This window comes from Protopterus annectens, chromosome 6.part1, assembly GCF_019279795.1.
Source record: "Protopterus annectens isolate FY-2018-M chromosome 6.part1, PAN1.0, whole genome shotgun sequence".
Lineage (NCBI taxonomy): Eukaryota > Metazoa > Chordata > Ceratodontiformes > Protopteridae > Protopterus > Protopterus annectens.
The window spans coordinates 169,690,397-169,717,156 of NC_056738.1; the positions used below are offsets into that span (position 1 = coordinate 169,690,397).

At 37.9% G+C, this 26,760-nt stretch overlaps 1 protein-coding gene across 1 annotated transcript in view; it reads left to right on the forward strand.

Moving 5' to 3' along the window:
• The window catches only part of CSRNP3 (cysteine and serine rich nuclear protein 3), a 605,683-nt gene that overhangs the window by 253,268 nt on the left and 325,655 nt on the right, over positions 1-26,760 (forward strand). The window contains exon 2 of the mRNA XM_044075605.1: positions 5,647-5,819. Within this exon, the coding sequence (XP_043931540.1) occupies positions 5,672-5,819 (148 nt within the window). The 5' untranslated portion in view covers positions 5,647-5,671. The remainder of the gene's footprint in view (positions 1-5,646; positions 5,820-26,760) is intronic.

A 26,760-nucleotide genomic window follows, 5' to 3' on the forward strand; every position in this document is an offset into this window, starting at 1 on the left:
GGAAATCAGGGCTGTAGATGTACTGTGGTTAGGACAGAATCCATGTTGAGTGGGGAATGAGTAGGTTTTCAAAGAGTAGATAGTCAAAGATTTTCTTATGTACACATTTTCTACTATGTTAGAGAGGAGGGAGTGTTTGGCTATAAGGTGGTAGTTAGATAGTTCAGTGGAATTTCTGCCTTTGTGGATAGGTATGGTAAATAATTGTTTCCATAGTGAGGGCATTGCGGATTCTGATATAAAGCAGTTTATGAGGATGGAAATGGGGTGTGCTATGGAGTTTGCAGCTTGCTTAAGGTAAAGTGGAGGTAGTTTGTTGACATGGGGAGAGCAAGGCTTAAGTGTATATAGGAAACATTTTATGTAGCTGGTGGGAACAGGTTTGAAACAGAAGAAATTATTTTGGTTAGAGGAGGTGGGGGGGTCAGAGGATTTAAGGGAGCCTGAGGTTGGTATTAGTTTATTGATGGAGTCTATGAAGTAGCAGTTAAGTAAGGTGGCTGTATCTAGGATGGTATTGTTAGGACAGGGTTTGGGGTTGTGCATTTTCCTGGGTGGAGGATTTGATTGATACTGTTCCAGAATTTTTGGGAGTTGTTGTGATGTGCAGTCTGGGGATTTAGGTAGAAGTTTTTCTTGTTGATGTTGACTTGTTTTCTTACAAGGTTATGTAGTTCATTTAGGTTTGTAGATGGGATAGGGATTAGTTTTAATCCAGAGTTTCCAGGCATTATCTCTTTTGTGCATGAGAGTGAATGTGGATTGAGAAAGCCAGGGGAGCAGAGAGATTTTACTCTTAATGTATGTGTGTGTGTGTGTGGGGGGGGCAAGTTAATTGAGAATATTTATAAATATGGAATTACATTTTTGGACTGCATCATCTAGAGGAAGGTATGAAAGAAAGGGCCAGTTAATAGAGGAGACCATATTACTGAATATGCCAGGATGAAATGTAGAGAAGCTTCGACAGTCTTTGTATTTCTGTAGCCTTTGGTGGTGAGGGGGAATCTATAGACATAAATTGGTGAGTGGTCACTGATGGAATCAGGTAGAGTTTCAGGGTGAATACTGACGTTGGTAGGCTTGTTAAAGTATGTGGGGGTAGAGATTAGTTGTGTGAAGCAGTGTAAGTTTAAGGAAGAAGTGGGTGAGTTGGGGGTTTGGAATGGCCAACTGATGTTGACATCTCCTAGCAGAGTGGTTTCATTAGGAATGTTGAGGGTGGGCCAAGAGAGGGTTTGTTCTAATATAGGTACATTGTCACCAGGGGGTATGTATATAGCAGCTATTGTAAGGGTTTTATGTTCGTTAAGTTTACAATTAGGAATTAAGAGTTCTGATAGGTACAATGAGGGGGTAGGGTTTGATACAGGGGACAAGTTCAGGTGATCAGAGTATAATATGGCAACTCCTCCAACCTTTTTGTTTGGTTGGTCAAGACAAAGTATGTTGTAGCCACTGGGAAAGAATGTGTTTTCTGAGATATGGGGTATGAGTCATATTTCTGTGATTGCAATTAAGTTGGGAAGAGTACTGGGCCATCCAAGCATAGAATTTGGTTATTTTGTTCATGATGCTACATATATTAAGTAAGTATAAGGTTAGATGCTTAGCAGGTAAGTTAGGGTAATGTAGTGCAGGTTAGATGGTTGGGTTGCTAGTGGGGGGAGTTGGAAAGTGGTTAAGGGTTGGGGTGAATGTCTCCTGAGAGGAGTAATGTATTGTGGGGGTAGAGAAAAGTAAGGGGTGGGAGGTGCAGGAAGTAATATTTATGCTAAGAACTTATGTGGTAAGAGGTGTGGGGGTCAGTTCTTATCATGTGGAGGAGTGTGCTAGTGATATGAAAGAGTGATAGAGATATTGTGAAAGAGGTGTGTATGAGTGTGTGAGGTATAGTGAGTGGAGGTAGGTGGGAGGTGAAGGTAATTCATTTATATGTGACATGAAGAGAGGTAGTTTATGAGGAGAAAAAGAGGTGTGGAGATGAGAGTAAGGAACATGTTAGGATATTGAGAGGTAGTGAAAGATAACTAGATGTAAGTTAAATGGTTAGAGTAGTAAGTGTGAGCACAGGAGAAGGGATTAGAAGAATTTGATAGGAAAAGAGATTAGGAAAGTGTAAATAGGTTTACTGAGGCAGTTAGGTGTAATGAGAGAAGATGGTGAAAGAGAGGAGAGTGAATGCAGCAGGAATGGGGTGAATTTGAGAGGTGGCCAGTTAGTGAAAGAAAAAAAAACAAGGGGTGGATGTAATTGGAGGCTGTAGCTCAGGAGTGATGAAATATGAGTGTAGGGGAGTGTACTAGAGGCAGGAGTCAGGTGGAGAGGTAGTAATGATTTAGTTAGGAGGGAAGTGTAGAATAGGGTGTAGTATGTATGGAGGGAAGAAAGAAGGAAAGAGATAGGGTGGAGTATGTGGGAGGAGTGAAGTGGTGAATGTAGTTAAAGAGGGGGGAGAGATGATTGAAGGCTGTGAAAGGGAAAGAAATCATGAGAGTATGATAGGATAAGGAGGGGAGGAGGGGGAGGTGTTGGTAACTGTTAGCTATAAATATCATGTATTCAGGAGTGGGTAGGAATGGGGGTAGGGTAGAGTAGGGGAGCAGAGTGAGCCAGAGCATTGCGAAGGTGAACAGAGAGGGTAGATCTTCGAGAGGTAGATCACTAAGGTAGAAAAACTACCAGTGAGACCTAAACAGTATGTTTGAGGGGAGATCCTAGGGGAGTTATGGCAGATATTAAAGTTACTGAGAGAGTACTTGGCAAACAAAGTGAAGCTAATGGGGGATAGTCTTTGCCTTCAGTGCACTTTCCTGAAATTATTTAAGTGCAGGAGTGATGCAGAAGCTAGAGGGAGAGAAGCAATTGTTGAAGGTTAGAGACAATGGGAGTGGAAGCAGGGTTAGGTGACCAAGATAAGTCTGTACACCACAGCCTTGTTAAAACCTTTATATAAAAACACTTTGTAACACAGAGACTACTTCTTCCTTGTACCACAGGGGAGCCATCCTCCCCCTGACCCTGGCCTTACCCTGTGGTAAGAATGTTTCCATGATCTGAGGATTCTATATACTACCTTTTATGCCCAATCTGGTAAGATATCTACAATGTGAACCCAAACTGCTACTTAGCTGTCAGGCTTGGGGTACCATGTTCATATCAAGTATCGTCATTTGGTACTGAGATGGCAGACATTTCTCAGACAGTCAGCAAATGGAGATGAAAAGCAAAACAGAAGAAAGAGAAACTGGAAACTGACATTAAGTCTGGTTTAAGATTAGAAAACAATGCCTATAGTTCTCAGCCTTCTGCCTCCAAAATGTTGACCAATTCTTTCCACAATATACAATGAATGGGTAAAACGTAGAACAATTCTCAACTTCAACTAGGATGACCAAATTAGATGCATTCACAAGCTCACAAGCTTTGGGCAGTACATTTCCCAAAACATAAATTGCTTTGGAATTTGCCCAGTATTTTCAACAGAAGTTTTCAGACCATGTGCATGGAATCCTAGTATGGTCGTTATGGTGAACCTGTTTCCAATCGTGTGACTTTTTCACAATCACAGTAAGGTAAATGAAGAAAGGCTATCAACTTTACATTTTTGAGCATCTCTACTAGATTTCTTTTTAGTCGATGTTCCACCTATGAAAGAAAAAGTTTAAACTAACTTCCCTGTTCAGATTTATACTGACACACATTGGCTCCAAGGCATACAGGGATAAAGACATGACTACTTTCTAGGTGAACTAGGACTGAGTTGTGAGACACAGGTGCTGGGGATGTCGGCAAGTGAAGACAGGCACACCCTTTTCACTCCTGCTGACAACTCACCCATTTCAGTGTGGAGAGCAGGAGTTAACTAGTTGATGTGTGGATTTTTAGCTGAAGCAGATGGCAGTGGAAGCGTTTTAATGGAACAGTGTATATAAAAGGGTGCACAAAACAATGCACTGCACTGTAGTCAAAGGTCACTGCATGCACAGAAATAAGCAGCTGTCACATGTCAGTTCTGTCCATCCCTGCTCAATGGCATGCATCTCTGATATGTGAGGGGTGCAGACAGAAATATAATAGAAACTCCATCTCCTTTACCAATGAGAGGACATGATAGCCAAGGTTAATGAGGTGTGCCCCTGTCTGGGGATAGTTAGGGATCACCCTCAAATGGGGATGGCTCTAGACAGAGGATGATATCAGACACTCAGGACATTGTAATGAGGGTGTTTTTTATGTTTGAGCTGGAGGAAAGATAGCAGAAGATGATTGACCAAACTTCCTTAGTAGCTGCCAGAATAATATTCTTTTTGGGCAGCTCTCTCAAATAACTTCAAGACACATTTGAGGGGGGGCAGTGATTTGCATGTATGAAGGGAAATAAAAAGATAAAAAGGCGTAATAGTATACATTTGACTTCAACATGTAGTCTGTAGAGTGGTTGCATAATACGTCATTACTTTTCACATTCCTTTGCAAACTCCTGTGAAGGCTAACATGCCATGGTCTAGTAGTAAATGCTTGATCAGTTATTCAGTACAGACTCTACCTTCCTTAAGAGCAATAACCCCTTCTCAGATAGATTTATTTCAATTGATTTTCTGAGTCTTTGACTGAGACCTTGTGATTCCCAACCACTGAGTACTTGTGACATTAAATAGACCCTTGGTAAAGTGTTAGTTTTACCCTTTACAACATTACCTGCCTCTTAGTTATCTGTATCTTGTGTGTGTTTTAGTTTCCTCATTTCACCTGTAGATGCTTCTGCTTCAAGTTAGGATTGGTGGCATCAAAGAATGGAAACAATTGGCAAACTTTTTAACCTTAGTATAATCCAGTAACTATTCTCAAAGGGGATGTGGTCAACAGTTGCTGCATTTTCCCCAAAAATGAATGCATGTAGTAGCTTTTACTAGTGACCCTGTGATAAGGAGGAAGAGATACCTTTGATTTGGGCCTAGAAGATGCATGAATCAATGCTTTCCATCCCAGCATAAATGCTCTAGTATCAATGTTTAGTCTGACAGTGAGGAGGCCTTTGCTGGAATTTATCTTAATAGTGTATCTAAAAACTATAGCATTTTACTTTCAATGCATGTAAAGATTTGGAGCACATATATTGATTTCTTTCAGGTTTCATAAAATAAGAAAGAAATCATTGCTGCAAAAAAGGTTGCTCACTTTCTATCTGCTTCTGGTCTGTTGGGAATGCCCACACTAAAGTTTCACATATGAGAAGTGAAGATACAGGGTAAAGTCCCATAAGTTTGTGGGAGGAGGGCTTCAACACCTTTTTTTTATGCAAACAAAGAACACAGAAAGATGGTTATTAATCACCTGATCAGGTTTTTCATAGATGAGCAATGGCTTTTTGTTTTCTTCTCACATATCACAACAGCTTTATAACATAGTTGTGTATCCATTTTGCTTTGAGGTAACTTGAGGTTCTGGCTCTTAGTTTAATGCATGTATTTACTTCACTTAGTGAATTACTTTGTATTGTACTTTTTTGATTACACCATAGATATCTATTGCATTTGATGGAAGTAGTTTGCTGTGTTTCATTCAGTGCACAAAAGTGAAGCTAAGAATAAATCTAATGTTCTCTTACTGCTTGTAGTCAGTGCTTTAATTTTTCCACTACAGGTAAAGGATTTAGAAACTCGCAACTATGAGTGGAATTCTAAAGAGGAAGTTTGAAGAAGTTAATGAAACCTCCCTTTCCTCTTCACTACGGGAATCTGATGATGAGATTTCTAGCAGTGACAGTGCGGACAGTGCCGATAGCATCAACCCTTCCACATCAAATCATTTCACTCGTAAGTTGTATTCCAGATATCATTCTGTTGATTTGTGCTTAGTATTCCAGTAAGAACTCAGTGCTTTTAATGTCCACACTCAGTCATTCTCTATAATGCTTCGTGGTTCATGTATTCAATGCTTCTTGGCTACTTCTATATTGCAAAACTTGAAACACAAACACCAAATCAAACTAATAAAAAATAATAAAAGAGAAGGAGAGTTGTTATATTTGTTGTTGCTATATTTGATGGCTATGCACTGGGTTCTTTAATAATTTAATCAACTTAATTGAATTAGATTTTGTTTCTACTGCAATTGATTTTTAATTTTAACATGTGACAATTTACGTCAAGGTATTTCAAGGGTGTGAAAGTTGTACTTGTCATTCTGATGAAGTCCTGATACTTTTTGGACAAAAGCGCTAAATAATTTTAATAAATACTGTACCTTCCAGTTGGTTCCCCTTCTCTTTTATTATTTTAATTGCAGAGCTTGCACAATCTCAATGCAACAGCCTTGGTTCTCACAAAATAAGTTGTGAAAAATTGCAAACTGAATGATATTGTTGAGCTGTAGAAATGGATGAAAAGATGTAACTAAAATACATACTGTTTGATGTTGGCTGAGACAGCTAAGTGTGGAAAGAAGAATGCCGCAGTTTGCACTACCTTTCAATAACTGCCATGAAGCTGTAGTTTGCAACATTCTGAAATTTCTTTGACAGTGGAATGGTCATGAAGTTGCAACTTGCTTTGGAAATATTTGGAAATCTTACTAAAGGATTCTATGGAAATGACAGCTGAATCCTTTAAATATTACTGGGGTGTGCATAAACGAAACAGAAAAATTATATATAAAAAACAAAACACCTGCCAGTGTCAGAAGCAGGCTGTTTCATTTTCTATACTTATTGTTTTGAAAATCTGTGGCTCCTATAATACATTTTAAATAATCTGATGTTTAATTATGATCAAGGTAAGTTAAATTTACAGACTGACCTGTAAAATGTAATCCCCTTTGACTAGCTTCAATTCATTTGTTTGGCTGTGATCAAGCAAAAGAAATTTTGTCAGCAGTGATGCAGTCATCTACCTCACTAGCAGTCATTTAAATTGATCAATTGACAATACAAGTAGATGCATTCATATGTAGAGTATCCACACGTACACAAACACACATGTGCACACACTAGCTAGGTACACATTTGTTGTTTAACTGTAAGAAGGTAAAAGAAATTTCTGTCATAAATTATTTGACTTGTTTTGCGCTATTATAGTGCCCCCCCCCACACACACACACACACACACACACACACACACACACACACACACACAATCATGAGCATATGACCACCTACCTTTGATCAAGTGACAGTTGGTTAGTTCCTTTTACACTGCCTCTCCAAAACTAATAACATCTGAGTACATCTCCAGTGATTGATTGTGATCAAATAAATGAAATTCTTCTCGAAGTAATATATTCAACTTGTTTCACATTCTTTGAGATCTCAGATGCTACCCACCATAGTTTAATGGTGACCCCCATTAGCAGGCAAGTGAAAATCAGAGCCCCGGTTAATTTGTTAGGGAGCTGTGCCTCCTCATTTATATACTCTCCAGGTCTGGATTAGTCTCCCTGAATTCTTAGTTATCAGTGGTGCTGGTGGTCAACAGAATACAATGTGTCTAATCTATGCTATATCCTTCTGTCAGTCTTACTTGAAAAAGCAGGACTGAAATACCTATAGGCCATATTCTAACTCTGGGTCTGGGTCTGTTTTCAGAGTTTTCTTAAAGGATTAACTAGCTAAGTAATCATAATAAATAGTTCATTATGTAAACCTATATTTTAAGTATAAAGTACACATCCGAGTGCTTATTACAAAAGGTATCACAGCAAAGTACACATCAGGTAAGAAATAGATTACCTTGGTACACAAAGTGTAAAGGGGATATATTAGGAGTTATTAGGAAAAATAGACATATAAGATTAGAGTATTTATGACTGAGAACATAACAAGAAGTAATAGTATTAGAAGCCAGACTTCAGCAAGTTGGTAGAGACATTAAGAGCAGAATAGTAATAATAATATTATGTGATGGAATAGAAATAGTGAAGTAAAGAAGACAGAGTAATCAAGGTAGTGTACAGAGAAGGAGAAATGATTTGGGGGGCAAAGGAGTATAAAGGATGAATGAGTTATAACAGCTCCATAGTTATGTAATAAAGCAATAACCAATGACGTGGTGTGGTATATTATAGCAATAACCCACACCTGGGTGGGGGTAATGCTGGATTTACCCATGGTTGGTGTGGTTTGGTCATGCGGGCGAAGCCCGAGTGGCCAAACAAAGCCAACCGTGGGTAAATACAGCATTACCCACACCCAGAAGTGGGTTATTGCTATTATACAATGACATTATTTAAGAAAAAAAATAATTACTTTTCTCAAATAATGACATTGTATAATGCCTTCTTGCTGCCATTCCACAGCTGTCTGGGTAGTCTGCGGCAGTTTTGATGTACTGTACATGCGTATATTTACGCAGTACATCAGAGCTGTGGGCAAAAGCAACGGAGAAAGCAAGATCCATTGCTTTTTTTTTAAAGCTGTCTCACTAGGTTCAACCCATTTGACATAGTGAGACAGTTTTGAAAAAAGCAACGGAGAAAGCAAGATCTCCGCTGCTTTTTAAAGTGTCTCGCTATGTTAAATGGGTTTAACATAGCGAGACAACTTTAAAAAAAGCAACGGAGATGCTCCGTTGCTTTTTTTAAAAACTGGCTCACTATGTTAAACTCGTTTAATATGGCAAGACAGGTTGTAACAAGCAACGGGGATCTGGGATTCTCCATTGCTGTAAAAAAAAAAAAAATTATACTAATGGAAAAAGTCCGGGCGACCAGACCTTTTTCCATTACTATAACTCTGATTTACGTGTACGCTGACCAATCAGCGTGCACGTTCTGGAATATTAATGGGGGGGGGGTCATTGTATAAGGAAGATTTACCCATGGTTGGTGTGGTTTAATCATGAGGGTGAAACCCGAGTGATTAAACAAAGGCAACTGTGGATAAATCTTCAATATACCACAACCACAGAGTCAGTTATTGCTATTATACAATGACATTATTTAAGAAAAAAATACTTTTCTTAAATAATGTCTTTCTATAACAGCAGATTACTATTCTTCCTCTGGTTGTGGTATACTACTTCTTCGTTGTGATGTACTTCGCATATGTATGGGACTTGCATTCCCATGTATACCCAGTGCTTCAATGCTTTGAAACGGAAGCAACAGAGAAAAGAAAGTCTCCCTTGCTCCGTTTTCTCTTTTTTTTTTAATTGTAAAAAATAGGTTTTGGGGCACTTTATACCAACGGAAAAAAAGTCCAGACGACCGGACCTTTTTCCATTGGTATATTTTGGGATTTGCAGTGGACACGCTGGTTGGGCTGGGCCAATCAGCGTGCACGTTTTTGAATAGTAATAGGGAGTCATTGTATAATAGGTGATTAATAAGGTGGTGAGCTATTAGCTTAGGAAAGCTGTAATAAATATGAGATGTCACAAAAGCAAGATGTTTGTTTTCAAAGATGAGAAAGTCCAAGATATTTAAACTGAAGAAAGAAGGGGCATTGAATATTATAAATATTACATACTTAGAAATTCATAAATGTTTATTAACTGCTTCATAACTTATCTTCTTATATAGTGGTGCTCTGTAAGAAATTCACAGGTAATTTTTCAAACGTAGTAACAGGAAGATACTTGTTATACTTTAATTTTGTTTGCTGACAGAATCATATGATGTTTTTACTAGCTGTTATTTAAAAAAGGTCTGAAGAAGTAGTTTGTGTATCATCTATAACGCAGTATTGCAAAGCAAGAGAAGGTCAGGTGGTATATGATTAAATGCATTTATGTATTAAACAAAATGCCAAGACTAATTGTATTCAGGTTTTGTTTGTATTCTCTTTGTTAGTCATAATTTGAAGTCTACACACGTAACAGATTTGAGTCACTATCCACACAGATAAAATAATAAATGTTAAGTATATTACATTCATAAAATAACACCTGTACTCATTAATTACCATTTGCTTTTTTCAGTTGGCTTGTGAAGTTATATTTATGTCTTTATAACATCGGATTTCTAAGCTCTGCCTTTTTTCCCCTTTGGCAGAAATCTTAAATGTCAAAAAGAAAAACCCTAGGGGTGAGAGTGTCAGAAATAGGGTGCACTGGCAATAATGTATGCTGAAAAAAACAGTGCACCATGACCCATTCAAAAAGTACAGGAGTGATGTAGAAACAAAAAGAATACATTACTGCATAGATGGGAATTAGCTGTTCTTCACAGCAAGCTAAAAAGCATGGGCTGTCTATAACATTTAACATCTTGGTGACTCTTCCCAGAATCCATCTCTGCTCACCAGAAATTACTATGTTGCTGTGCAACAATCCAATTACAGCCTAATACTGAGACTACCCCACTCGCTAGCTAATGTGACAGACATGCCACAGACACATGAATACACTCTGCAGAAGTGGAACCAGCCACGTGTAAATGAAGTTCATGCCTGACAATGCTACCATTCCAAGTTGTTTATCTTTAGTCCGGCGGCCATAGCTTTGTACATAACAGGTCCACGCCATGTAACTGTCATGGGGATATAGACACATGACAGAAGGACGTGCAGGCAGTATGGACACATGCCAGTCAATCATGTGGCAAAGATGCAGGGCAGGAATGGCGAATGGCAACAACAACAATAATTATTTTATGCAAATTCCTGCATGTACAAAAGATATTTGATGATTAAAAATGTGCTCAGAATATCCTTAAATTGCACATATCACCCTGAATGCCAGGCCAGACACTGTATGCATGGAGTGGAGTAGATGTGTAGTGGATGAGAAAATAGATATCAGGGTGCAAAATGAGAACAGGAGTGTTCTCTACCTACACAGTCTTTCTGTGAACACTGTGGCCATCTTGTGGAATGGTGTAATTAGGTTGACACTAACAGTGGAGAAACCCACCATCATGTCTTGGCATAATGCTTGTATTTTGCTTGTGCAGGCAGTGCCTGTGACATGGCTGCCCATATTTCTTCCACCCCTTCAGCACTCCTCATGATATGCCTTCAGTATTCCTTGCAATATCTTTTACCATAGATTGTAAAACCCACTATAACTTGTATAGAACCACTTCTGACAATGATATTGGAGACCATGTGCTGCTCAGATATCCACAGTAGACAACCTTACCTCTTTGTTGCTCTGATGTGTGTGATATGTCATTGCAGACATGACTGACACCAGTCCTCCTCACACAAGTGTGTCTGTCACAGTGCAGCTGCATTTTGAGGACTGCCATGCTGCCTGCAGATTTCTATGTTTGGAAATGCTGGCCATACAGCGACCACCTTGCTATGTATGCCATTACCACATAGGATACGGGCTCCCACAAAACATCTGTACAGTCCTGGCAAATGCACAGGGCATAATGTAGCTGCAACCTCATTATGAAGTAAATTGTGGAGCTATTCAGTCTGCCAAACATCTATGTTGCTTCTCTCAGGTAAGGTGGCAAACATCCATGCTGGTACTCTCCAGTGTGGTAGCAAGCATCCATTTTGGTACTCTCCGGTGAGCTGGCTAACATTCATGTTGGTACTCCCCTGTGTGGTGGCAAACATCCATGTTGGTACTCTCCATTGAGGTGGCTAACATCCATTTTGGTACTCTCCTGTGAGGTGGCAAACATCTATTTTGGTACTCTCTGGTGAGGTAACAAGCATCCATTTTGGTACTCTCCAGTTAGGTAGCTAACATCCACGTTGGTACTCTCCTGTGAGGTGGCTAGCATCCATGTTGGTACTCTCCATTGAGGTGGCTGACTGCATTTCTAGCTCTTGTTCCACACAGCAGTCAACGTCTCAGCTAGTTTTTGTGGTAGTCGTTTGTTAGTCTGCAGCTCTTGCTCACATTTGGATAAGTTGCCACTTGTTCTTTGGAATTTGTCATGGAAAATAAATGCCTGTGCTGTTTCTATTACAGTACCAATAGCAATTCGCTGTCTTATTTTTAAGTTTATATATCTATCTATATATATATATATATATATATATAAATATATATATATATCTCAATAAATGGACTGGAGGCATTGTACCCATCAAATGCCCCTTTTCTGTGCAGCTATTACTTGAGGAAATACACAGAACTCTCTCCCTAGCAGCACATGAGGTTATGGGAGAAAGACTCTAGCAGATTATTTAATTTGTTTACATGTGTTGACTGGCCATATCACACTAACTGACCCTTTACTTTTACTCTGTTTTGAGCTGACCTGGTAGTTCTACTGATCAGGAGAAATTTGGAACAGAGCATCTGGACAAGTTCCCTTATACTTTTTTTTGTTTTGCTATGTCAGAAAAAGCACCGGAGGTGATTATCTCACCTGTTAAGGTAGCCAGCTTGAGTCTAGTGCTGCTCTTTCTCAAGATCCAGCAGTGGACATTCTATTTTCTTAGAACATGGAGCATCAAGCCATTACTGACATGTTATAGAGATAGGCAATCTGAATGAGGAACTACCTGTATGTACCTATGTTTCATTTAGATTCAGTGCGCATCTCCCAAGCTTTTGCTTCATGGTCTGGCATAATTAACAGAACAGAAGCAGAAAATGGAATACAGTTATTCCTACAATGTCATAGACAGCTTAACAAGTGATTTCTTCAGTCATTGTGAGTGGCCCTGTACCAAATCGGGAGGATGAACTGCAATGCCACAGGGTTGTTTATAGCAGAATTTCAGCAGCTACTTTTGTTGTATCAAAGCCTACCTTTTCTAATATCATCAAGAATTCTGCAACCATCAGTATCTACTGCTGTATGTATTCCTCCATTTTCTGTCCCTACCCTACCAGCATGTCATAACACAGTGAGACTTTTTATGTCCAAGAAAATTATCAAGTTTGATAGACATTTCATTTAGCTTCAGGTAATGTGTCCTTTACAAATTTCACTTGTGTCTCTTAGAACTACAGTAGATACTGGAAGAGAATGCTTTGTCTTGTGATGGTGTCTGTCAGTACCTGGATAACTTTATTAAGCAGAAGGGTATAATGATATATTAAGATATCGTCATCAGCCTTGAAATGGTATATTTTTAATGTACTGGTCCATTTGGCCAAAGACACTCAAGAGCTTGTTGTTTCTCCATGATTGTATTGGGCATCTTCACTGGGAGTTTAAACATCTTCATACCAGATACTGTTATTAAGGACATTATTGGCCATGTTCTATACATGACTCTTCGATTGTATATAAAGCTATTCTCAGCTAACTGATTGCCCATGGGAACCTTTTCTATTCATAACTACTGCTCCTTCATATTGGTGGTGGTGGGGAGATTTAATGTCTGAAAACCATGCTGATATATTGACCAGTCTGCTATGGACAGTTTTTATGATGGAGCCACTGTCTCAGATAGAGCTGGAGATGCTAAAAAAAATGTTCTACTTATACTGCAGGCAAGTATGTTAGTAGAAGAAACATAAGAAACAAAAGCAAAGTGCACAGGTTTGTGTCTGTTGGAGTGTAATGTAAATGGAATGAAGTAATATTGTAGATGTCATGCTATTATTTCATGGGCTCCTGCTTCTCATGCAGATAATGTTTGTTTTCAAGAGACCTTTTTAAAAAGTTTACCTCATTTGGAAGAATTACGCAGTGGTAAATGGTAGTATTCCTTTGATCTGGATTATTAATGAGCAATCATTTATTGGGTGTCTTCTACCCTTTTGCTGGGTGGCATTTGAAGTTGGAAGTGGGATGTGTGTAGTTTGCAATGATTTTTATAATGTTCTATTTAAAGTTATGAACACCTGTACTACAGTTGTCTTTTCTAACAGGTGTGATATTAATCAGCTGGCTGAAATAGGACTAATGCCTGCTTAACTTATAATGTGGGTATGGGATTTTAATCGTGACTACAGAAAAATCATCTCGTGTACATATTGGACTACCTTATGACCTTGTTCCTCATAATCATTAAATTGTTGGACTTCCACTTCTGTTTTAAAGGACAGTATACAATTGACATGGATTGTGTGTTTAATCCTCTTAACAGCAGAATCTGATTTGTTGTTGTCATTACAAGACAACACTGTGTGGGTGGGACCTGCAGTCTGAAAATGGATATAGCCCTTTATTTATTGAAAATTAGACATTTTATCTGCTAAACTGTGGAATGATCATTTTAATATTTTTCCTTAGTTTAGTTGATGGATTGCCTTTAGGAAAAAAGTATTAAATGAATATTTTTTATGATAAAAAAATGAGAATCATGATGCTTTGGAAAAGCATGATTATTCTGTTACATGTCAAAAAGAATAGCAATTGCATCTCTTACCTAAGAAGATATTTTGGCAGGCCGATAAAAGATATCAAGTTTACATAACAGGTAAAAATATTTTTTTTTGTCTATTGTTTCTTAGCTCTGTTAAGAAGACAGATAATATGTTTTCATTGTTTGCTGCTGATGGTACAGAGATGTATGAAAATTCTCCCCCAGCTTACCGTCATTCATGATTATTAATTGATTATATTGTGTTCCTCTTTTTCAGCTAGGGTGTTTATACTCTTTCTCCTGTTTTTTTTTTTCCCTTACAGTTAAATGTTCACTTGACGGTGCTTTGTCTATTTTTTATTTCATAATGTGTAAGCTTATTTTGTCCCACCCCTCATAGGTATAACAGTAGTATTAAGTTTATTAAAAAGAAAGCTGGTACTAGGGATTTAAATATTTGGATGTCACTTATTATGATGGATAATGATGCAAATTACTGGCACATAAAGTTTTGTGTCAATCTCCTAATTCTTTCAGATTGTTTGTTCCTTATATATGCTATTTAGTTGTGCTAAATGTGGCATTTTTTATATGATATAGTGGGTATACTAATATGCCAATAAAATAAATTTACAGAAAAGTAGAGTTCTCAGTGCTGATTTGCCAAAAAGCTTATGACCCTATTGTACATGAGGCACTATTACAGGAATTATGTAACTTACATATTGATTCTTATACAATGTGTTTCTTTTATGAAGTTTATTGAGTCCTTTGCATAGTGTCAGGTTCAGCCTGCCCTATTTACCAAAGTATAAAGGAGGGGTACCCTCTGAGTTCAGTCCTTTTTTCATTGCCTGTGAATAAGATTCCTTATAATTCTGTATTTCGCATCTTTTATCAATTGTTTTATTAGCATAGCAAAGCTTCAGCCTCTTTCTCTTTTCATATGCAGCACTTGGGTCAAATCCAGGAGTACTACTTGTTTACAACTTGTGCATGCAAGGAAAGTCTGATGAACATTCAAACAATATTGAATTACTGTGTTCTAGTTATTATTGGTTACATTTTAATTTTAGAGCCCACTAAGAAAGTCAGAAGCATGATTTGTAAAGTATGACATCCTCTGGAAGCTTGGAAGCTGGCTAAGATGAGTTTTGATTAGGTATGATGGTTTGTAAATAGCCCCACTTGGGAGTGTTTTCTATATGACATGTATAGAGGAAGGTATTAACCAAAAGAGGTTATTTTTGATCCATTTTATAAATTAATTTATTAATTTTCTTATTTGGGTGTATTTTTTAATGGTTGTTATAGAATGGGCGACCTGAACATCATCAACCTGACTGGGTAGCATTCTCCAACAGGGTTTTATGGAACAGGTAATGACCACTGAAAAATGAGTCAGACGCTTCATGGCAACATATTACACTGCCATGAAAATCAGACATTTGAAAAGCAAACAGATGTCATTTTTTTTGCTTGCTAAACAGCACTTTGCTGTTTAGCGTGCATACAATTAAGTGACAGATTAATTTAAAAAAGGAAGAAGAAAGTGTGTGTGTGTGGGGGGGGGGTATATGTGTGTGTATCTGGTCTGCAAGTGTATGTGCTTGCATGCATGTAAAAAAGAAATCCGCCCCATTCTTATGATCTCTAACTAGCACTTTGCTGTTTAGTGATCATGAAAGATAAACAAAATAAAAATAAGAGAGAGAGCATGTGTGTGTGTGTGTGTGTGTGTGTGTGTGTGTGTGTGTGTGTGTGTGTGTGTGTGTGTGTGTGTATACGTGTGAGTGTCTGTGTACGTGAGAGAGAAATCACAGACTGCATCAGGCATTCCATTAGGACACATTGACTTTATGTGATAGGGTTACACCTGGGACAATGGGGGGGGGGGTTGTAATGCATTACATACATATTTCTTTGATGGGAGGTGGAAAAGAGTTGCTATGCCTTGCATTAAATGATTCTCTCCCAAAAAAACGTCTGAGGATGCCTTCACTCAATGTTCACGTTAAGTGTAGCATATGTGTATGTGAGTCTGTCTTTCCATGTTTCTGAATGGGTGTGTGTTTGTGTTTCTATAGGTATGTCTGGAAGTGCTTCTGAATGTTTGTGTGTGTGTGTGTGTGTGTGTGTGTGTGTGTGTGTGTGTGTGTGTGTGTGTGTGTGTGTGTGTGTGTATACATTAACTACTTATATAACTTATATTTTTAATGTAAAATACTTCCTCTAACAAATATAAATACTACAAGTTTGAAACATTAGGCGGAGATATTTGACATAAAAATATAAAATATATACAATTAGTAATACATTATGCTATGTTTAAACAATGAAATAGCTGAATACAAAAGCATTTTCAAGGAGGTCAGATCATTTTAAGTAGATACTGTTGCATGTGGTTCAGTAGTAACAGTAAAGCAATAGTAGATTGTGTAGTATAATCCTTTGCTAATAAATTAAGCCTAAAACTATGGACTAGTGATCTAATATTATTGTTTCTTCTTCCTGTTGTGGCTACTTTTGGTATTATTATTTCCTGCAATCTTTTTTTTACCTGCATTGAGATATTTATTTATTTGCATTCATTTACCGGGATATCCCACTGGGCCAAAAAGGCCCATTTTCAGTGGAGGCCCAGGGAGGAAAGCGTCACACAAAAAGCATAAACATAGAACACAATATTAACATTTGTAAAGTTCAGCAAATCTATACACAGACAATTAATTAACAATTGGTGAAAGTACAGGTAAACTGGAATTGCCAATCAGTTTTAATTAATATAAGCTTAAATACAGAGTTCAACAAGATGTATGTCAGAAGGTTAGTAATATGTTGCTTCTGCCATAAAATAATGTAGGTTAGTTAAGACATTATAATGGTAGTGGTATTTAAGCTAGATAAGGAAGAATATTACAGTAAATAAGTGAATATATGTAGGAAAATATTCCAGAAGTAGGGGTAGTCAGGTTTCAAAAGGCTGGGGATTGGTACAAGTGCAGATCCGTGTAGAAGAGAGGTAGTCATTTAAAGAGATTTTGAATGATATAAGGTTTTGATTAGATCTGATAGTTAGTGGTAATGTATTCCAGGCTTTGGCTATAGAATAAGGATAAAGAAGCTAGCCAGCAGGTAGGGTAGGCTTATACACCTGCAAAATGTGTTGATATTCAGATCTGAGAGACCTTTTGGGTAGATAGTTGTTAAATAGTGAGGTGAGGGCAGGACAAAGTAAAGGTTTGTAAATTAGTTTACGAGCAGTTGTTCATAGGTTCATAGGTTTATACTAGGCTATCTGCCCTAAGGCATTTATAAGCCTAGCCCAAAGTTTTGTGGATTACTCACCCCTATATAAAAAAATACTGTGCCCATTAGTTTGTTGTGCCTCTGTCCAGCAGTGACAACAATGACACTGGATTTTTCATCATGATCAGGTGGGCAATCATCTTTGTCAAAAGAAAGCAATTTAGAACTTCTGGTAAAGGCCAAGGCACCTGATAACCCCAGGACCCTGATAACCTCTTCTGTGCTTAGTGGATTGTCTGGGTTGATTGGTTGTTTTTTGGTTGCTTTTTCCTTTTTACCTTTTTATACATTTTTTGTACATTCATGGATTCATTCATGGCATTTGGCTAAGGGCAGTCTCTTCTGTTTTCTATCCGCGGTCTCTGTCCGTGTCCGATGCTATGATATTCAGTTTCATTCGCTTGCCTTCGTGTCAGCCAATTTCCTCCCTGACTCAAACCTGTTCTTTGAAGGCCTCAGTCCAGTAGATGGGGCTAAAGAAGAGAAGCCAAGGACCCCACCACTCCCTGTGACCTTGCCACCGGACACGACAGAAACTGAAGCACTCTAACCCCTGTGGGTGTTGGGGTCCTGTTAAGTTTGCATCTAATCTTGTGACATACATGGGCATACACCTTGGCTTTTAAGTAAGCCTAAATCTAATATACAAGTGGTAAGCATGTAAGAAGTAAAGGTCAAGGTAGGGCCAGGTGGTATATGGACTGCCTCATCATCTCCAGTCTTGTTGACTGTTTCAACTCAGAAGTCAACAAAAGGCATGATCTTCCCTGGACGGCTAAACTGGGCCACGGTCCAATGTCTGCAAGTCCTATATCTTGTTTATATCTCTGCTTATGAGCTCTCTCCCCGCTTTGCAGACTAGACTGCAGACTTATATGGGGCGGGCTTACCGTGGGTCCCAGTCCGAGAGAGGCAGGTGGGGAGTGGGACCACAGTTGCCGTCACGCCACTCCTTGGGCACATATCCTGTAGTAAGGCTGAGATTAAACAGCTGCCTTGGGTATGTTGGCAATGTCTGGGTTCAGTGATTTTGATTTTTTGACTGATTACTTCTGATCTTATCTGGGAGAGTTTCCACAGGTTCCTATAATAGCTGAAAAAAGCTTATGATTGTCCTTTGAATCTATGGCAATTTAGTCTTGGTTTTATTTTGGGACATCCATGCAGTCAGAGGTGTGTTCATAGAAGGCATTTGTAAGGGCTTCCAGCTTGGGTTGTGTCACCTGGCACTGGCTCAGGGGAAGGATACCTCACCACACAGTTTGAGTAGTGTGAAGTTTGCTTTAGAGAAGTTCTTCACTGTGGTCTTTTGTTTTGGTGGGGGGGTGGATGATTTCCCAGTGAGATTAGTTTATGATCAGATCTCACCAGAAAATATGATGGTGTTTGGAGATACATTTATACCCTCCAGTGTCTTCAGGAAGGCTGTATGTTAATACAGGTAATAGAGATAATCAAGCCAGTTAAGGGAGTATAAAGCTGTGTAGTGATGGGTAGAATGCTTAGCATTAGTAGCAAACTTGGCAACTTTGCTATAAAAATTTCAAGCTACGTTTTTAGGGAGTATTGTAGGTTAGTAAGTAATGGGGTGCCACAGGTGAGAGAGTGAGGGAAGTAGATAAGTGGCAGCATGAGTTTGTTTGGTGTTGGGACTACGAAAATGTTTCCGCCTATAGAGTATGCCTAGCTTTTGAAGAGTTTTGTTAATATTAAGCTGTATGTGCATGTCATGTTTCAGTGGTTCATATATTATTACTCCAAGTAGCTTGGTGTAGGTAACAACTTCAATGAATGTTTTGCTTTGAGAGAAAATGGTAAGTTGTAACTTGTTAATGAGAGTTCTTTTTAGGGGTAAATATGACTAGCTTGGTTTTATTTGGATTAAGTGACAGGTGACTGTTACTGAGCCAGGTGTCTATGGAGGTAAAGGCCAGTTGAGTGATTTGCTGAAGCTCAAATATGGAGTCAGCAGAGCAGATAATATTAGGATCATCAGCATATTGTATTAGAGAGCCCTGACTGAATGAAGATTGGAGATTATTAATAAAGATACAGAAAAGGAGGGGTCCTAGATTGGAGCCTTGGGTGACACCTGTAGAGCTGTTTAGATATAAAGAGAGGGAGTTCTTCCATTTGACTGCCTGGTGCCTATGAGATAGATAACTAGAGAACCAGTTAAGAGAGGGTGGTGAGATACCAGTTTTTGAGAACTGATTTAGGAGTAATGGATGAAAGACTGTATCAAAAGCTTTTCATATATCTAGAAACAGTGAAGAAACAATTCTGCCTTAGTCTCAGGCTTTGTTGACTATGTCCATGAAAGATATCAAGGCAGTCATACTATGACATGGTCTAAATACATGTTGTATAGAGGATAAAATGTGATTATTAAGGAGAAAGTCTGAAAGATGTACATGTAGACATTTTTCAAGGAGCTTAGAAATGGGGGAAAGAATGGCTATAGGCTGATAGTTAGAGATATCAGTAGAGCTGCTACCTTTGTAGCGAAGTAGAATATATGCCTTTTTCCAAATTTTTGGGATGTGGGATTCAATGACGGATCTATTGATTAGTATGTTGATGGTGTCAGTAATGGTATCAGCATCTAGTTTTACATATTCTGTAGAAAGGTTATCAGCTGGATTGGAGCTAGATTTGAGTTTAAGGAGGAGTTTTTTTAAAGCATTAGTTGGAATGGGTTTGAAAGTAAGTGTGGATGTTGGATGTGTTGATGTTTTAGGAAAACTAAGTGAGGATGAAGAGGAATAGTTGTGGATGGGATGGGATGAATTTGATGGACTAGAATAATTAGAAGTATTTCAGATTGTGTCACAGTGAGGTTGGGGAAAGTTGGCAGTGATGTTAGCTATATTAATAAAATGAGAGTTAAAGAGATTAGCTATTTGTGAAGGAGTTTTGTCTGGGTGAGGACACGGATTGCTTTTAGTGCCAGTATTTAGGAGAGATGATATGGACATCCAGAATTTTTGGGGGTTCTGCTTATGGTTGGTTTGAAGTGTTAGATAATAGTCTTTTTTGTCTTTGATTACTTGTCTTTTCTATTGGTTGCGAAGTTGCTTGAATTTCAGGAGGTCTGGAGGATTTTTATTTTTTAGCCAAAGTTTTGTCCCTATTTAGCATTAGTTCTTTAGTTTGTTTAGTTAGCCATGGGGCATAGTTAGTTTTTATTCTTTTTACTCTTAGAGGTGCAAGGCTCTTTAGGGTTTTAAGAAATATTTTATTAAAGTAATTGACTGAATCATCGAATGGAAGAGATTTTAGGATATTCCAGTTCATATTTTTCAGTAGGTTGGAGAAGGTCTGAGGTTTGAGATTGGTCAGGTTACGTATTTATTTATAGTGATGTTCCTTTTTGAAGGAGGGAGCTGGTCTAAGAACTAAGGCAGGGAGATGATCACTAAGAATATTTGGGAGAGTACCAGCTGAAGAGATTTTGCTTGGATCAGTTACCAGTATCCAGTCTAGAATGGAGCTATCACTATTGCGTTTATTAAATCTAGTTGGAGTGGTAATAAGTTGAATATATTTAAATAAGTTAATGTTTGAGGATGGGAATTTTCATTTTTAAATGTGTTGGTGATCCAGGCAAAAATCTCTTCAAGAATAGGTATGTTGTTGCCAGGGGTATATATAGAACTAGGATACATAAACTTTTGGATGTATTTATTTGTAGGAAAGAGATAAGAACTTCAGCATTAGAGAACTGTTAAATAGAACTTGAGCATGGGATTATGTTGTAAATGTTAGGGAAAATGAGAGCAATACCACCTCCTTCTTGTGGAGTCCCTGATGGTGTTAAATCCCGGATGGAGGAATTCTGAGCCTTTACATTAAGTTTGAGCCAGGTCTCGGTGGCTGTGATGATGTCTGAGTGATTGAACACTATCCAGGCATGAAAGTCAGTAATCTTGTTATAAATACTCTGGAAATTTAGTGTAACAATATTTAAGGATTTAGAGGAATTATGGATAGAGAAGATATGTTAGTGAAAGAAGGTCCTGGATTGGAGTGGATATCACTACTTAGGAGTACACAAGAACTTCTGGAAGAGTAGAAGGATGGTAGTTGTTTTTTTTTTCTTGGTCTGTTAGCATGATACTGATGGTAGAGGGTTTTGCGTTCAGCTGAAAAAATTTTAAATTTGGGGAAATAGAGTGGATTTATTTGGAAGAAACTAGGTAATATATGTGGATAGCTCACTGATAGGTAGTACAGGAAGGAAGTAACAGATATAGGTTTAGATGGAAGGGAGATACAGTTGAGAGGAGTACACAAGAACTTCTGGAAGAGTAGAAGGATGGTAGTTGTTTTTTTTTTCTTGGTCTGTTAGCATGATGGTAGAGGGGGGGTTTTTCAGCTCAGAAAAAAAAATTTTTTGGGGGAAATAGAGTGGATTTAGATAGCTCACTGATAGGTAGTACAGGAAGGAAGTAACAGATATAGGTTTAGATGGAAGGGAGATACAGTTGAGTGATGTGAGATTTAGTAGTAAAAGGAAAAGCGGGGTGAAATGGAAGAGAAACAATAAATGTAAGTTGGTTTGAGACAACCTGGAGAGATGATAAGAAATAATTATAGTGAGAAATTAAGCTGAAAGTTTTGTTTGGGGAGAGATGTGAGTGTAGGGAATTTAGGAAAATGTAAAGAGGTAGTGATTAAAAAGTAGAGAAAGGATGTCCAAATGAGAGTAAGATAGTCAAGTAGAAAAATAACTTTAGAATGAGATTATGGCTGAATAGAGATATACAGATAGAGATAGGGAAGAAATAAGGTTATGGGTGAGTTAGTAGCAGGGGAGGTTATAATTATGGATATGTGTTAGTAAATTACTGCTAGCATGTGGGTAGTGATAAGATAGTAGTGGTGGTTGTAGTGATTAAAGGTGGTGTATGGCTAACCGGTATTAGAATAGGATAGGCTGAGTAGAAGATAACTGACTAGATAGGGGTTGGTAATTTGGGAGATGTGGCTGGAGTTATGGATTTAAGTTTAGGTGTAGTGGGGTGAATGGGAATTGGGGGTAGGTTAGGGGAGGAAAGTGAGCACAAACATAGCAAGGGCAAACAGAGCAGGCTGCACCTAGCTTGTGATAGCTGCAAAAAAGAAAAACTGTCAGTAAGGTTCTCCACTTAAATTATATGTGCATAGGGATAAACTGAAAGAGGTGGTAGGGTGATAATATGCAAAAGGCAGTTTTAATTATGCTGTTCTATGAGTGTGGTACAAAGCCTGAAATCAAAAGATAAAGATATATTATGGCAGTAAATGAGGCTACTTGTGTTAAAATAGTGCAGCATATGAGTGGAAAGTATTAAAACTGTGATTACATGGTGCGCAAAGAAGGGCAGCACCAGGCAAATATGAGAGAAAAGGAACTGGCCTGAGTAAGGGACTACACAATTTAATACTTATGGAATTAAAGCAAAAAATACATGATTATATGGACACAGAGGGAAGATAAAGGGGAAAGCCACATCTGAGGCCATAAGCATTGCTATGCTGTCTCTCACAGAATGCTAAATGCTAGTTCAGCAGCTGGCCCTGATAGACAGTAAGATACATGTGGTATTTCCTTTAGCGGTTAGGCACTTTTGAATTAACTCTGAAATAGGTAACATACACTTATTTATTTGTGGTGTGGTCCAGCCACAAAACATACTGGAAAGCAAAGAGTCTTATTGGTAAGCATCAGCATAACTGGGAGGAAACAATATCAGATGAGTGTACAGGGCTGCAGATCTGTTATCTTCTGTATAAAAAGTAAAGAGAGAGGAGTGAGTCTAATATTCACAATTGCAGAGTCAAAAGAGAAACAGAAAGTTACATCTACTCACCTAATGTAAACAACAGATATGATTTTCAGAGTCATTGCCATGGGTTTACAAGTACTCCTGTGAAAGATTTGCAGGGTAACAATATCCTTACCTTATAAATAAATTAGGAAAGAACTGCACAGAAAATATCTTTGTGCTAGGCCCAATATGCAAATATTGTACAAGAACTGAAAATTAAACTAGACACATGAAAAAGAGGCATACTGTATTCTCATTTTACACACACACACACACACACACACACACACACACACACACACACACACACACACACACACACACACACACACACACACAAATGAATGCAGCAATGAAACATTCTTGGCATGTATGAGTATTGTAGGTCTTGTGTACTGCTGCATAGTTCTTGGTAACTGAATTTGTGCTTTATATTTATACCAAATGTTCCAACTTATTATGTTTATAATGTAAAATAAAGATGAACTATATTGAGGAACATGGTTAATAATGACATTATATAGAGAATTATGATCAGATCACTGATCATAATGTATATATTATGTGTTTGAGACATAGATGCCAAGAAATTTACCCCATAAGCAAAGCTCCAGAAGTGAATATTGGCATCCATGTCAAGAGCTCATAATTTTTCAGTGTTTGTTGAGATCCTATCATAATTCTTTGTAGTGCATGGAGATTTATTTGCTACATGCACTACTAGTTAGTGAAAACTAAGATTAAAAAAAACTGCAATGTGTTGTGATGGCCTTAAAAGCTGGTAAAGCAGTAGGGGACTGATTGATGTCTTTATGTATTCCCTGTCTGAGGAAAGCAGTTTAATTAAAAATGCATATGTACTTTAGCAGACAGTGAGTATAAACGGGATTTGAAATAAAACCATTTCATGTCCTGCTGCTGCTGTTTTCTGGTTGGTGCTGTCTGCTTTCAGTGCAGACTCAGTGTTTAGAGTGTATAAGGGGTGCAAGCCAATAAAGCACTTAGTGAATGCTGTGACATAGACAGCAAATAAGGAAAAAGTCAAGGACAGTTTTTCAATACTGTCCTTATTTAAATAAGTTAATTACAGACTAACAGCTGTAAATTTCACTGGACATATGAGGAAAGGTGTTCAGGGACTGAGGGACTGAGGGACTGTCCCTTTCCTTATACCCAAATGTAACAGTGCTTAGGGGGCATGTAACATTTGTTACACACCTTTGAAAGAGCCTTTATGGTCAGGTCTTGTGCTACAGTAGTGTGTAACAGATTTATCTTTTTCCAGCTTTGGTACATAATCACAGAGCTCCATGCACTACAATAATTTTATGCCTGATCTTAAGGTCATAAGCTTCACAGTTCAAATAAAAATTTGCCCTGTGAGCACTTCTAAGAATGTGTGCTAAACTCCATATACTTCTGGCCTGCATAATGTACAATGCTAAGCTACATAATATTTGCACAAGTACAGTCTAATATACTGTAGAAAAATGGAATACATGTAAGTTTAGTAATACTGAATAACAAAACCTATAAATCTGTTCAGTAGAATAACCTTAAAAGATAGCAAATATGGTGAGCATATACTTGTCATACATTCTCATACTGACTTATTGCATGAACTGCTAACAAGCCATAACAAATAGATCAATTTCCATGTCACGTAATTAATTCAGATCCTGAAGACAAATGTATCAGTAATTTTTATGTCAACATATATTTTGTTTTACTAATTAAAAATCAGCCAATAAATTAAGGTATGTGCTTAATAATCTCTAGACTTTCAGACTAAACCAATAAAGTTTCTGTATATGGACATATTTAACATATATAACTTCAAAAAAAGTTGAATATGGACAAGAATATAAGAAAATAAAAGAAAGAAAATGTAACTGATGTGTTTTTGCAAGAGCTATGCTTTCCTGCGCCCTAGTATGAGAGCTGCACTCCCATTCCTTGACTTCCTAAATGGAGTGCCTTTCAGATTACACTAATCAGAGTCAGTAGGAATGCATAGTCTTCTAGTAAAGTAAATAAAAACACAATTAGGATGAACTAATAGGAAACTATACTGTCCCTCTAAAATGAAAGATAAGCACTTTCATCTAATAAACTGTTTTCAAGAGCTGTATATTTCTTTAAAGGAATGTTAATGACAGACGTCTAGTAAAATATAATATTCTTAGTGTTTTTAGTGTGTAGGAACATGAGAGTACACCTAACATAACAGAAGATCCAGGGATCAGCTTGCCACTTCAAATCATGTTAATCATGTTGTTCTCATTAAATAACTCTGCTTTTGGTATGTTTACATTCTGCAAATTGTTGCTTGCAAAGCTTTGTACACGAGAATGTTTTGCTTTGATCTGTTTAATAAACATAAATGTAGTTAATTCATCTAATGTCAACAAAAAAACTTGCATGTCTTATGGGGGTATTTTTAGGCCACTGAAAAAGCCTATGGTAAACTTAGTTGAATTACCAGCAATTCCAAAAGTTGAGTCATATCTTATATTATTAGTAGTGCTTTAATTTGGTTAAGGGTACTTTAGGGTCTAATCTCTAGTGGCAATATACAAGGACATATTTTTTATGTACACACTCTGTATTTTAGAACATTGACATTGTAGACTTTGTCAGTATATATCTGAGTTACGTGGTGGTAGTAAAATGTTAACACAGCCATTAAAGCAGTAGTTACCTCCAAAGTTTATATTCATTCACCATTATGACACCCCTTAGCACTGGTCAGAGAAGCAATGGATATGACTGTATACATGGCAGCTAGAATATAACAGACAACAGAGATTATTTCTTTCATTCAAATGGGAGACCATATATGACATGACCACATTCCATGCTTCCAGAGCCCTGAAAGGAGCATGCTATTGTATTTGCAGTCTTAACTGGAGCTCCACTTCAAGGCATGTGTAAGTTATATCTGCCTTCCCTGTGGCCTTATAAAAATCTACAGCTGGATAATAACAATACCCATCTATTAACCAGGGAGGCCTATAGTCCTTTTTTAGGAGCAGCAATACCTGGTTAAGTATCTCAATAAAGGTCACACAGTAGGCAAATGAGGACCAAAGGAATCAAACCTTGCACCATAGGAGCTATAGCACACAGCCTTCACCCTCTACTCCAGTTGACAGAAATAAGCTTAGCAGGCATATTTTGCATTACACATAAAAAAAAAAATCCACTGGGAATTAGACAAGCTCATTGCATGTTTCTGCACTGATCTAACCCCAAAGCGGAACAAGCAGAGACTGTAGTTCCAGTTACATAGCTAGCAGGCAGTTTGTGTTTCTGCTTCTACATAATGGATTCTGAAATGATCTTCTCAAACAACTGTGTTATATAACAGATGTTCCAGGCCTTGACAAATTATTTACAAGGGATCCACTATGAAACCCTGACTGACAAGATGCCAGGGAACCACACCACCAAACACAAATGCCCAAAATA